The sequence below is a fragment of the Pseudonaja textilis genome, chromosome 2 (assembly GCF_049901715.1).
Source record: "Pseudonaja textilis isolate UNSWEBS1 chromosome 2, rPseTex1.2, whole genome shotgun sequence".
Lineage (NCBI taxonomy): Eukaryota > Metazoa > Chordata > Lepidosauria > Squamata > Elapidae > Pseudonaja > Pseudonaja textilis.
In genome coordinates, this window is record NC_141991.1 from 176,587,401 (window position 1) to 176,600,709 (window position 13,309).

At 38.6% G+C, this 13,309-nt stretch overlaps 1 protein-coding gene across 3 annotated transcripts in view; it reads left to right on the forward strand.

Moving 5' to 3' along the window:
• RIGI (RNA sensor RIG-I) overlaps window positions 1–13,309 on the forward strand; it is a 43,181-nt gene that overhangs the window by 14,549 nt on the left and 15,323 nt on the right. For all 3 annotated transcript variants that reach the window (XM_087926533.1, XM_087926534.1, XM_087926535.1), the window contains exons 5-9: window positions 307–420; window positions 2,208–2,315; window positions 4,566–4,716; window positions 5,482–5,743; window positions 10,235–10,397. In XM_087926533.1, coding sequence (XP_087782659.1) covers window positions 307–420; window positions 2,208–2,315; window positions 4,566–4,716; window positions 5,482–5,743; window positions 10,235–10,397 — 798 coding nt within the window. The remainder of the gene's footprint in view (window positions 1–306; window positions 421–2,207; window positions 2,316–4,565; window positions 4,717–5,481; window positions 5,744–10,234; window positions 10,398–13,309) is intronic.

Here is a 13,309-nt window from a genome sequence, read left to right on the forward strand (position 1 = left end):
AAGTATGTAGAAATGTTGTCACTTGAGCAAGATTATTCAGATAGGTCTTTCCACAGTGTTTAAGATGGGCAACTTGCAGTGCTTCTGCATTCATTAGAACATATTTACATTCTGTTCCCAACAACATGCAGAATATGAATTTATTATACAGTCATTGATGTTCAATATACCCCTGTGCAACAATATATTCTTTCCTATTCATATTGTCCTTCATTTATATCTGAGGAGTGCTTTTACAATAGATGTGCCAAGCCAAATAGTAATGAAAATGCAAACATTGAACGGACTTCTCTGTGTCACATTCAGATGATAATGCAGACGTTGAAATGGGAAATGATGAAAGCAGCGGTGTTTTTCAAATACAGATTTCTGAAGAAGCAGAATCTGATAATCTTTGTGAGAGTTCATGTTCAGCTTCAGGTAAGACAGTGGAAAACTGCCTTGGGTTCAATTCTCTGCATTCTTCTAGGAAATGTTTAGTAGCTTCTCAAGAAAAGGATCTGTTCTACCAAAAGTTCTCTGTCACTTTCTTATTTAGGGCAAAGGAGTATGACCAGGTGCCCACGGTGATGCCTGCGGTACTTACATTTTTTGAAATATTTCAATGTTGTCCCTACAGCCCAAGGGTCTTCAAACTTGGCAAGTTTAAGGCTTGTGGACTTCAACTCCCATAATTCCTGAGCTAACATGACTGGAGGAGGAATTCTGCGACTTGAAGTCCACAAGCCTTAAAGTTGAAGACTCCTGCTATAGCCCCTAGTGGATTGTTATTGTGGCATTTTGTAATGTGATTAAACATAGAAATGGTTCAATACCAAAAGAATACTCATTTATTTTTAAAGGATTAAATTTACCTTTAACATAGTCTGAAATACCAGCCACAGGCCAGTGAAGGCTTTTGTTCTGAAATAGCTTGAACACAAATATGGTTGATGAACCAAGAGACTAGTGTACCTAGCACAGATTCTATGTATTTTCACCTCAGCATTTTCTCTGGGAGGTGTCTGTCACAGGACTATATTAGAAAGCTTGCAGGGTATTTTCTTGTTTTGAAAAATGTTACTTTTTGACAGCTGAACATGGGGCATAAGTGCAATTTCCGCCCCTTGAATCAGACAAAAAGAACTTCATACTTTTATTTCAGGATCTAGCCTCCATGTTTAAACCAACTCACCCAGCCTATAAGCATTTTCACACACCACTGTACATAATGACACAAGCATGCAAAAGTTTTCAACTTTATATGTATGGTTATTTGCTTTTAATCAGTTTTGTGCCAGTCTAAAATTCACAAAAAAGAACAAAACATACAGAGGGTAAAGAAAACCAAGATAGATTTGGACACTTATCCGTAATAGTTACCTTTTATAGGGAATTTGAGTAAAGATAAAAGATACCTTATTATACACATCTTAACTGCAGCAAGAATCACTTCAGCACAAAATTGGAAGAGTGATAAAATACCACCAGATGAAGTTCTGATTCGAAAAATAATGGACTGTGCTGAACTAGATAAAATCACTTTTGAACTGAAAGACAAAGAGGATCGAGAATACTATGCGATATGGGAGAGGTGGTACGAATGGGTGAAGAATAAAGATAAAAATAATGTATAGTCACAAAACAAGAAACATGTATACACATTGACACAATAACTGTTAATGGAAATGAGATTTTTGTATTTTTTGTTTTTTAAAGAATAAAAATTTATTTAAAAAAATAGTTACCTTTTATAATGGTGAGCTATGATGGAAGAAGGTTCTTCAGAAATTACCAGCTGACACCATCACTGCAAAGAGCAAGTGATCTTATGGTTCTTCCTCACAGGAAAATTACTTTCAGCAGCCTTGATAAGGTGACAAATTTTGCCCACTGACTTTGCTAGTCAGAAGGTTGCAAAAGCTGATCCCACCCTGCAACCGTCTAAAATATGAACCAATTACCATCTGTCCAAATTTTGATCATGTGCCTATGGAGATGCTGCAATCATCCAAAGTGTGAAAAATGGTCATAAGTCACTTTTTTCAGTGCTGTTGTAACTTCCAACTATAAACTGCTTAGAGAAGGCTGTAAAGCACTACGAAGCAGTATGTAAGTCTGAGTGCTTTTGCTATAGTAGATACTCTATTTTTCATATTCCATACATATGTTGTATTTTATATATGTTACATTTTTTTCAATGTGCTTTTGTTCACTTATTCTTCTAGATACCTTCCAGCAGACCAGATATGTGCCGAGGAAGGCAAGGAGCTATCAGATAGAACTTGCTGAGCCTGCTCTTAATGGCAAACACACCATGATTTGTGCCCCTACTGGTAAGATCGTATTTCTCGGAACTACAGTTACACCTAGAAGAAAGCTTCTTGCTGATTTGAATGGAAAGTTATTTTAAACTTTTTTAAAGAAAGGCCAAAATAAAAATGTATAAGAAAATAAGAAGAAAACGTTTACAATTTCCTTTTCTCTCTCCTCCTGCTGTGATGGAGATCTGAATGGTTTGCCAGTGCCATCATCAAACCTTGATTATCCCTTTATAGGAATACCAGACAACCCTGTGATACATTGAGTCATCTTTTAAGAAGAAGATAATGCAGTCTTATGTGAAAGAAATTAGCATTAAATTTTAGGGTCACCATATGTTTTTTAATCCCAGTGCTGGACAGTCCTGTGATCATCTAACAAGAGTATATATTATAATAGGAAAAATAATTGTCGTGGCAAAGAAATTTAAATAATAAGTCAATATTTGCTTACCTAAATAGATAAACATGATGACTGGCAGACCAAAAAAGATTGGGGGAGCGAGTAACTTCTGACTTCCTGCTGGCTTCTCCTTTGGCTTTTCTTGTGGGAAGCTGTCAGGAAGCATCTACCAACTTCTATCCTTTATGTAAGAAAGAAGAAATTTGTATCATATTTAATTACGGTATGTATGTACACTGTATGTGTGTGTATGGGTACAGGTGTGGGTAAATAGGAAGAGCACCATTTATTTGCTTAGTTTATTTCAATTTTGTGACTGGGCAATGTAGAATGTGGAATAAAAATGAAAGTTGTGAAGAATAGTGTAATAATCAATTAAAACAAACAATAACAATATCTGGAGAAACCACAGGCATCAGTCAGTGTAGTCAAAAGCTTATTGGAATAACCTTCATGAATAAGAGGAAAAGGTATCTTCTTATTTCTTCAGAGATGACATGTTCCATAATATGGGGTCATCTTGTCCAATTCCCACAAGGGTCTTTCAGTAGGCCTTCCTCAAAATGTCTGAACCAGACAGATGACATCCGTGGTATGGTCTTTGATATATCACTCCCAGATCAACTGCAGTCCTCAGCTCAGAAAAGGGTGTATGTCCCCCTTTCATTTAGAATAATTTGAAAGTATTGGGACAATAATAAATCAGGAAATCTCTGCTTATTTCTGGCTTGACCTGATCAGTCAGTCAGATCAAATGCCATGGGCAAGGGAGGTCAGTGGGTTCATATTATATAAGAAAACTTCATATACTTGCTGTCTCTTTTTTGTACTGCACTGTTTACAGTATCAACGTTTCATAAAATAATGGACTTGACAGTGAAGGAAAATTATTTAAATTCTGTTGTAAAATATGCGTCTATTTTATCTACATTTCTTGAAACCCATTTTTGTCACCTAAAATTGTTGCTCCCGTCTCCCATATTTTTTAAAGCACGTATTTCCATATATGTCCCTGTTGCTACTCATTCAGATAGAACAGTGTTTTTCAATCTTAGCAACTTTAATATGCATGGACTTCAACTCCCAGAATTCCCAGTTAGCATGCTAGAAATCCATATATCTTAGAATTGCTGAGTTTGAGAATCACTGGGTCAATGACAGATGGCTCATTTTTTGTTGCCAAGCTGAAGGGGATTCCAAGTTTCACTCTTCCATACCATCTAGGCTTGAACATCCCTTTTTATGCTGAATAATTTGTGTTGTATTAAAGAGCCGAACATGGTTTTAGTGAAAATGTCTTTGAAAATATGCACAAAAGATTCCTATACACAATAATACTAAACAGTAAATAATACTTAAATGGTGCTTCACAAACATCATCTTGGCACAACCTTTAAAGATGGCATTATATTACAGCTGAGGGAACAGGTTAGAAAGGAATATTAATATTGTCATGTAAGTTAATGACTAGGGAGTATGGGTAGCCCTCACTTACCATCTGCCTTGTTTAGCAAATATTGGAAGGTAAAATGGCATTAAAAAACAAACAAACTTTGTGACTATTTATAACTGTCACAGTATCCCACAGACACTAATCGTGTGATTTTCAACTGGCTTGCAATAAGCAAATAAAATCATCACATCACCGTGATACGATGTTTTGCTTAACACCTGTAATGATTCAATAACTGTAAGGAAAATAAACCTGTTATGGTAAGAGATTTTCCGTGTTGGAGTTTCCAGTCCCAGTTGTGATCTCCTATGTGAGAGGACCATCTGTTATGGATTTGCCAGCTTGTCATTCAGATTTTCAGCCCATGGCTTCCAAATGCGTCCAACCAGCCTTTTATTCCTTTTTACAGGATCTGGGAAGACTTTTGTGTCTATTATGATATGTGAGCATCATCTCTGCAACAGACCTGCTGGGCAGACAGGAAAAGTAGTCTTCCTCGCTACAAAAGTTCCAGTTTATGAACAACAGAAGAAAGTCTTCCAGGAACACTTCAAAACTGAGTATGATCTTAAGTCTGTCCTAGGCAGATTTCCTGTTGCTTCCTAGTTCTAAAATAATAGCAATAAGTGTCATTTTTTAGCCATTGATTTAGACTGTTGCTCTACAGCAGAGTTCCCCAATCTTTTCAGCTTTGTAGGCCGGTGCAGGAGCGGAAGTGGGGGAGAGAGGAGATAAGTCCTGCGCATGAAGCAGGCAAGCATGCCTGTATGCATAGCTCCATTTGCACAAGGGGCAGGGACACACGTGGTCGCCTCTCACTTCCCTGTCCTGGTTCAGAAAGGTTCAAGGCCTGGTAGCGGGCTGGGGGTTGGGGACCTCTGCTCTATAGCAGGGGTCTCCAACCTTGACAACTTTAAGCCTTGTGAACTTCAACTCCCAGAATTCCTCAGCCAAGAAGGAATTCTGGGAGTTGAAGTCCACAAGTCTTAAAGTTGCCAAGGTTGGAGACCCCTGCTCTATAGAAAGATGGTCTGCCATATCTCAAGGATGAAATTTAGTACCCTTGCTTACTTTGAAATCAGTGTCTGGAACAGCAGCTTGCTTTGTAATGTGTACAATGTGATAAGCACCTATGTGTATGTTGCAATTAAAAAAAGAGCTCTCAGATATGACCAATTTATGAGTATTTGAGTGTATTTGTCTATGTGAGTGTCTAGGAAATTGGATGACCTCTCTCTTTATTTTTTTCTAATTTTGTAGTTTTAGATCGAAGGCTTAAACAAGATTGATGGTGCTCTGAGAAGTATCTATCTCTTTTCTTGCAGCTACAAAATTGACGGCATCTGTGGAGAAAATGCTTCCTCGACTTCTGCAGAAATAGTTATTCAGGAGAATGATATTATTGTCATGACGCCCCAGATTCTTTTGAACTCTCTGAATAATAAGGGGACAAATATTTCTCTTTCAACATTCACATTGATGATATTCGACGAGTGCCACAACACTACGGGGAATAACCCATATAATGTGCTAATGTTCAAGTATTTGGACCTTAAACTGAAGCAAGGAGCACGCTCATTACCTCAGGTAAGATAATACTGGGAGCTTCCTCGTGTTGGTAAAAGAAATATGTCATTATTAGTAAGTTGTGTATCCTCTTCTAATACATGAAGACAGTACAGTTTAGTTTAGTTTAGTTTATTGTCATTGCACCTCATACAATGAAATCAAACAGCATCTTCAGTGCACATCGTGACCGTGACCATAAAAATAAACACATCCTTCACCCTCCACACATTTAACCGAACCCCCCACACACCGCACCAATACTGCACTATACAGTAGAATTCAAAAGAGCTACTGCCCTGGGATAGAAGCTGTTTTTCAGCCTAGTTGTCCTTGTTTTTATTATTCTGTATTGTCTGCCAGATGGTAATTGTTCAAAAAAAAAAAAAAAGGTTCCCAGGATGAGATGGATCTTTGAGAATGTTTTGAGCTTTCTTAAGGCAGCGAGAGTTATAAAGCTCTTCCAAAGAGGGGAGAGGGCAACCAATGATCTTCTGGGCAATGACATTAACCCTCTGGAGTGCTTTCCTATCTGCCACTGTGCAATTGGCAAACCATACAGAAGTGCAGTAAGTTAAAATACTCTCTGTGGTGCAGCGGTAGAAGGTCACCAGCAGTTTTTCATTCAGTTGTTGTTTTCTGAGAAGTCTCAGGTATCTGCTGGGCCCTTTTGACCAGGGCTGCAATGTGAGCACCCCAGGTCAGGTCCTCTTTTAGGGTAACACCCAGAAACTTAAAACTGGCCACTTGATAAGCAAGGTCTGAAGGTCTGATCTGTTCTTTTTATAGTCCACTATAAGCTCCTTGGTCTTATTGGTGTTGAGGACCAAGTTATTGTCTCCACACCACGAAAGCAACCAATCCACCTCATTTCAGTAGGCAGACTCATCCCCCCGGAGAGGAGTCCCATCATAGAAAATGTTGAACCTCTCAAGAAGATAGCATGCACACCTGTACTCTAGGAGTCATTTAGTCTGACAATATTGTGGTAGAGATCCACTTTGTCTTCCACTCTTTTCTTAACTAATGATCACTTGAGCTTCACTTTGGGGAAAAAATTGGACTTTGGTGAATTTTAATCCATGAACAAAAAGAATGCAGTTAGTGTTCAATAAGTAATGCACATTGTGGTGCCAAGCACATAGAAAGACATGTACTTGCTTAGTTATTTTAGATGAGACTTTTAGGAAAAATACCCCACCACAGCAGTGTTATTCCAGTATCATAAACACAGTCAATAAACACAAAGCCAAACTTGGCATTCAAAAGGTGTCCTCAATTATTGATCTGTTCATCATTCTGCTTCCAACACTTGAGCAGGCTTAGGCCTTATTTTCTGAAATATATTATTGCTGATATACTTGTTTTAACAAGAAATAGCAACAAATATTAAGCAAATGATAAGCCATAAGCAAGGCTGAGCAAAATATCGCTCCAAAAATATTCCTGAACTTTAATTCCATAAGTTAATGATCAAAGGCACTGGAACTTGTAATTAGGCAACATCTGGAGGACTAATTGTCCACCCCTTGAATACATATTCAAGAAATATTGTTATAAATTCTTTCTAATAATTAGAAATACTGTTTTTTTTGTTCTTTTTTATAAATTTTTTATTAGTTTTCAATAAACAAACATACACAAACAAAACACAAAACATGAAAACAAAACTTCTTTTTGGAAAGCGGCTTAGTCCCGGGTTACATCTTTTTGTACAGACATAAATCAAATTCATGTTCACTTTGTATACCATTTCATATCTTATTTACTGTTCTACATTTTCTATATAGCTTCTCCCCTCTTTTCACTCTCTTAATTCTGTTTTATTTATTTCATCTCAATTTAAATCATTATACTTATATCTTTTGTCTGTTCTATTTCAATTATCTATTATCTTTTCTCATTAACACAAAATTTCTCCTGTAATCACTGATTGAAGTATGATGCCTTTATATCTTTCCCCTAAATTTAACACTTAAAATAACATATAATTTTCATTCTGATTCTGCTTAGTACATTCTAAAGCTACGTACTATATTTTAAAATAAGAAAGAATAATAAGTTTATAATATAATTAAAACAATAATCCATAGCAAATTAAACTCTATCGTTAAATCTTAAGCCTTTTACATATTCCTTTTAATATTTTATCCCATTTTATAATCATATAATGTTTCAGTTTTCTTAACATTATTTCAAATACAAATACAACAATGCAATCTTATGTACTTTTGCAGAATCTCTTTTTTAATTATATTTTCACCCATTATCTCTGAATAAATCCTGTTTCTTTACATCTTGTTTCAAACCTTTGTAACTTCTCTTCCCTTTTTCCCTTCCTTTCTTCTCCAATCTAGCCTTTTTACCCCCTTGTCTCTTGACCTCCACCCTCTTAATCTCCACCCTCTTCTGTATTCCTCTTTTCTGTTGCTTTCTGACATTGTATCGATTTTTCACCTTATTTTTCCCTTTTTTGGTTGTTTTTTTAAGTCTTAAATTCTCCATTCTCTTTCCCCTCTTTCCCTTTTCTTCCCCAGCTAGAGTTGCTTGTTCATTAAAGATGGCTTCTTCTTCATCCCAATCTTCTTGTTCTAGTAGTTTCTGATAGGTAGAAATCACCATTTCTAAAAATGAAAAACAGATCCAGAAGAGCCCTTCCCTTCTTGTTCCTCTTCTTTAAGCTTTTTAAATTCCATTTTCAATTCATCAACAAGTAATGCCATTGTGAAAAATATTTAAACAACCCAAATGTTTTTAGTCTTTCAAATAATAATTTCCAAAGGTCCCAAAGTCACCAAGCAATCCAAATACACACAGACTGTTTCATTTAGGACTTTCTTCTTTTTATACTTTCTCTTCCTGGGGTTATAATTCAGTAGCAAAGTTCCAAAATATATCTTTTAGAAGTCTTGTTACAATTTAACTCTAGTCTTATAAATTCCAAGCAGCCTCCTCCAGCAAAATCTTAATATTAATTCTTTTCCTCTCCCTTCCCACTTATAGCAAAAAAAATTTTTTTTTCCAGTGTTCAGAAATCTTTAATGTCCCCTTGGCTTTAATTTTCCAATTTAATTACCTGCTGATGCCAAAACGGGTTTTTCTGATTTCCATCTGCTATCACCATAAGGAAGGAAAGTGAGAAAAAACAAACTTTCCCTTTCTACTTTCATTCAGCACTTTTTCCGATCTTCTTTGGGAACGATGTTAATGAAGTTTAAATTCCAGGGTATTTAAATGCTACTTGTTGTCCCGGTCAGCCCAAAAACTTTCACTTTTCAGCTTCCTCCTGCGCATTCTTATCCGGATGAAAGCTTCTTTGTGGTGACCATTGCTGACCGCCGCTCCACCGCTTTCAGAAAAGGGAGTTAAGCCAGCTGGGGAGGGGCATTGCAATTCCCCCGGATCCCTGCCGGATCTCTCCTGTCTTCAGTTACCTCTATGGGGTAACTAATAGCCCCCAAATCCGGCTGGATCGGGGGCACTCCAGTGGCGAGCGCAGCAGAAACCGCGCACGATCGCGGATTCCTGCCACCGCCGAAGCCTTGCAAACCGGAAGTCCAACAATTAGAAATATTGTTGTTACACACCTTTGAATTGTACCTGACTCCCGATGGCTATAAGGATAAAAGTCTAATAATTTCTGGGATTAGAAACTGATGATCTGATCCAGCAACTAGCAGTGTTTTGTGATTTATCCTAGAAATGTATTGCCCTTTTAAATAAGTGAAAATAAATGCGATGGAATATGCTGTAGATTGGATGCTGGGAATGGCAAGGGGAGGAAGAGTTTCAAAAAAGAATATTCCCGGGAAAGAAGAAAGTGTGAAAGTGAAAGAAGCTCAAAACAATCCACCTTGATTTTTAGAGAAAGTCTGGCAGGCTTTTAAGATTCTGTTAAAATACCTCAACAATAATAAAGAGCATTCTAGAAATTCCAACCATTCCTCTTTATTGACCTGGCCTATTTCAAGATTTATAACAGTAAGATTTATAGCATAGAATAATAGAGTTGCAAGGGATCTCAGAGGGCTTCTAGTCTAACCCCCCCTGCTTAAGCATGAGACTCTACACCATGCCCAGTTTAGCAAAGAGGAAAAAAGTCCTGATATGTCACGTGACGTCACTGTGACGATGTGAGATTGACACCCCTGCCTTACACCATTTCAGACAAATAGTTGTCCAGTCTTTTTGAAAACTTTCACTGGTAGAGCACCCACAATGTTTTGAGGCAAGGTCAATTTGGAATTGTTTTTAATGAGAAGCAAGATTGAAAGTAGGAAAAATATACATCTTCTAAAACTTAATTTCTAAATACCATGTAATTATGCTTTTTATGTTTCAGTTGTAATTATTTCATCCTAGTACTGGTATTTCTTTGAATGAGGTTAAGAAGAGGTCATTTCTCTTCTGATTTCAAGGGATCTCTTGCTGTTTCTTTTCATGTTTCAGTGTCTTAATTGATGTGTGGTACTTCTGCTTTAAAGTGAATGTGAATGTATCTTAATTATTCAGATTGTAGGCTTGACCGCTTCTCCCGGCATTGGCAGTGCCAAGAACATAGGTGAGGCCATAGACTACATCTGCAAGATTTGTGCTTCGCTCAATATTGAAGTGATCTCAACAGTCAGAAAGAACATAAAGGACCTTGAAGAAATTGTTCACAAACCTGAAAAAAGTGAGCCTCCATTCTAATTCTCTCTTTTGGAATACAAGTAGTTGTTTTTTTTTTTAAAGAGTACATGTAGTTCTTCAGTTTAATGACCATGCTTGGGATTGGAATCTCGGTCATTAAGCAAAAGGGTCATCAAGTGAGACAACCACATGACTGCTTCATTCAACGACTGCAATCCCAGCACTCCCTGGTTGCAGTCATTAAGTGATATCCTAGGTCATTAAGCAGAAGGTGTCTCAGGTGAAGAGATCTGATGCAGGGGAGAACCCTTCTTCTGGTTGCAGAAACAGAGCTAAACTCCTGAAAATTTTAAAACCTTGATTATTTTAGCTCCTTTTCTGGAGTCCAAAAGAAAACAGAAAGGAGGAGAAATTCACTGCAGGTTGGAAATCTCATCTGAGATTATCCCCCAGCAGGCAGGCAGCTCCCAGAGATGAGAGGGAGTCCCCTCAGCTTGCCAGCTTCCCTGCCAGCTTCCCCACTGACTTTCTGGGGAAGCCAGCAGAGAAGATTGCAAAGGACAATCACACATTTGCCAGATGCGTAACAACTGGTCGTAAGCGTGAACAAGTTGCCAGGCACCCAAGTCAAGTTCATATGACCATGGAAGAGGCAAACAATTTTATAAGGGCTCAGGGTATTTATTGGTCACAAAGCACCCTTTGTGTGAAACAACCTGTCGTGACCACGCCTAACCTTGGAATCCCTTACAATGCAATTAATTATGCTGGAATTTTTATGCTGCCTCTCTCCAATGTCTCCACTCCAAATTAAGATGATATATACTTGAATAGGAATAGGCAGGCATAAGGCTGCATTATGTTCTCATAGTGGCTAAGAAGAAGACCACAAGCAGTCATGTACATTAATCTTGTTCCTCGGCGATTTATACTAAGAATTTTGTGTGTGTGTAATGAAGGAAATACATTAATATTGCACGACCGTATTTGCCTCATATTTCCCTCTGCTGCAAATAGGTAGTGGGGAATGCCCATGAAATCTGGTATCAGTTGTTGGAAGAAATAGCCATTTGGGTTCAGTTCCAAGTGGGGAGAAACACCCTGGAAACATGGAGGCTGATGGGACAGATGATTTATTTATGGACAGGACCACGTGGGTTTTAGGTCCTGGGCAGCTCTTGGGCCTTGCCCTTGAGCTTCCTGTTCCTGTGGCAAGAGCATGTGTTCTATTGGCTGTAGTCAGACTCCCATGTGGAGTCATGTTTGTCTGAGTCAAGTTTGCTGGAACCTCCTGGCTGATGTAATGTCCCCAGGTGATTTTGCAATGCAGTGAGCCCTGCTGTTAGATGGGTAGAAGGCTAATCCTATTATGTCTTGAGGGGCCATGTTTTAATCCCATCACCCTGGAGCTGGAGGATTTCTGTCTTGTAGCTAGGCTGGCCCAGTCTTAATGTGCACCAATTATCTGCTGGGTTGTAGGGCGCTGCTCTTCATCTTTAAAAACATGTTTCTCCTTTTCTCACCCAGGGAAATATAATATTCTGCCTTTTTAATATATGCTAAAATATTTCATTCTTGGAGGAGAGAGGTGGGTACTAACTTTCTGCACAGTGTACCTGTGGTTCAGATTGGAGTGCTTTCTGGACACTTTTCATGTCATAGTTCGGTTGAGACTTGATATACTGGGGATGAACTGCCGTGTGTAGAACTCATCTCTCAGTGAGATGAACCCATAATCTGAAGAGCCATAGTGGATGTACTACAGGTAGTCCTCGACTTACGATCATAATTGAGTCCCGAATTTCTGGGAAGTGAGACATTTGTTAAGTGAGTTTTGCCCCGTTTTTACAGCCTCCCTTGACATATTTGTTAAGCGAATCACTGCAGTTGTAAATTAGTATCACGGTGGTTAAGTGATTCTGGCTTTCCCCATTGACTTTGCTTGTCAGAAGGTTGCAAACTAGGATCACATGACTTTGGGGGCATAGCAGTGGTCATAAGTATGAACCAGTCAAGCATGCATATGCGCTCCATTTGCCAAACAGTTTAAGAGTCTTAATGAGGGGTGTCAAACTCGATTTCATTGAGGGCCGCCTCACGGTTGTGTTTGACCTCGGGAGGCCATGGTGGGCATGTCCAGCATGACATCACTCATGTTGGGGGGAACCTACGGTGTCCCGAGTGCTCTTCTCGCAGAAACAGATTCCCAAGCTCCGTTTTCGGCCACGATGGACCTGCAGCCCCCTGCTAACAAAAATGGAGCTCGGGGGGGCATGCGTTCCTCCCCCCGGCTCCATTTTTGGCTGCAATGGCCTCCTGCAGCCCTGGTACAGCTCCATTTTCACTGGCAGAGGCCGGTCCTTCGCTGTTTCCAGGTCTTGAGTTTGACACTTCTGGTCTTGATGGTCGAATTAAAAGACCCCCATATAGATCCTGTTTGGCATTTCCATTAAACATCCCTGGGCTAGAAATTGGGACACAGCTGTACTCAGTAGACAGCTGCTTAGGTCCAGAAAGAATGAAAGTTTTCTGCATGTGTCAGATGATGCTCTGTAGCTAAACTAATTCCTAGATAGGGACTTTCACCTAAACACACGTTTCTTCCTCAATAGACTCATAGCAATGAATTAATTTAAGCCATCAATTTGAGATACACTCCTGTGTTGAATCCTGCCAAATTTCAGGTTCCTTCAGGGATTTCAAAGTGGGGTGTTTTTGTTTTTTTTTCCTAAAAGTGTGCCACGTTTGAAACATTTGGGGCTGAAAAGACTCCGTTTCAAGTTCAAAGTGCCTTGTTTTGCGTTTAGAATAGATTATCCCAACTTTGAAATCTTCCAGCGAAGTCCTACGTTGAATTAAGAACCCTTCTAGAATAGGACAGTGAGAATGTTTCTGGTGAAATTCAAACAGTTTGTTTGAACCTCCAGGAATTTTTTTTTTTTACTTATGAGGGGA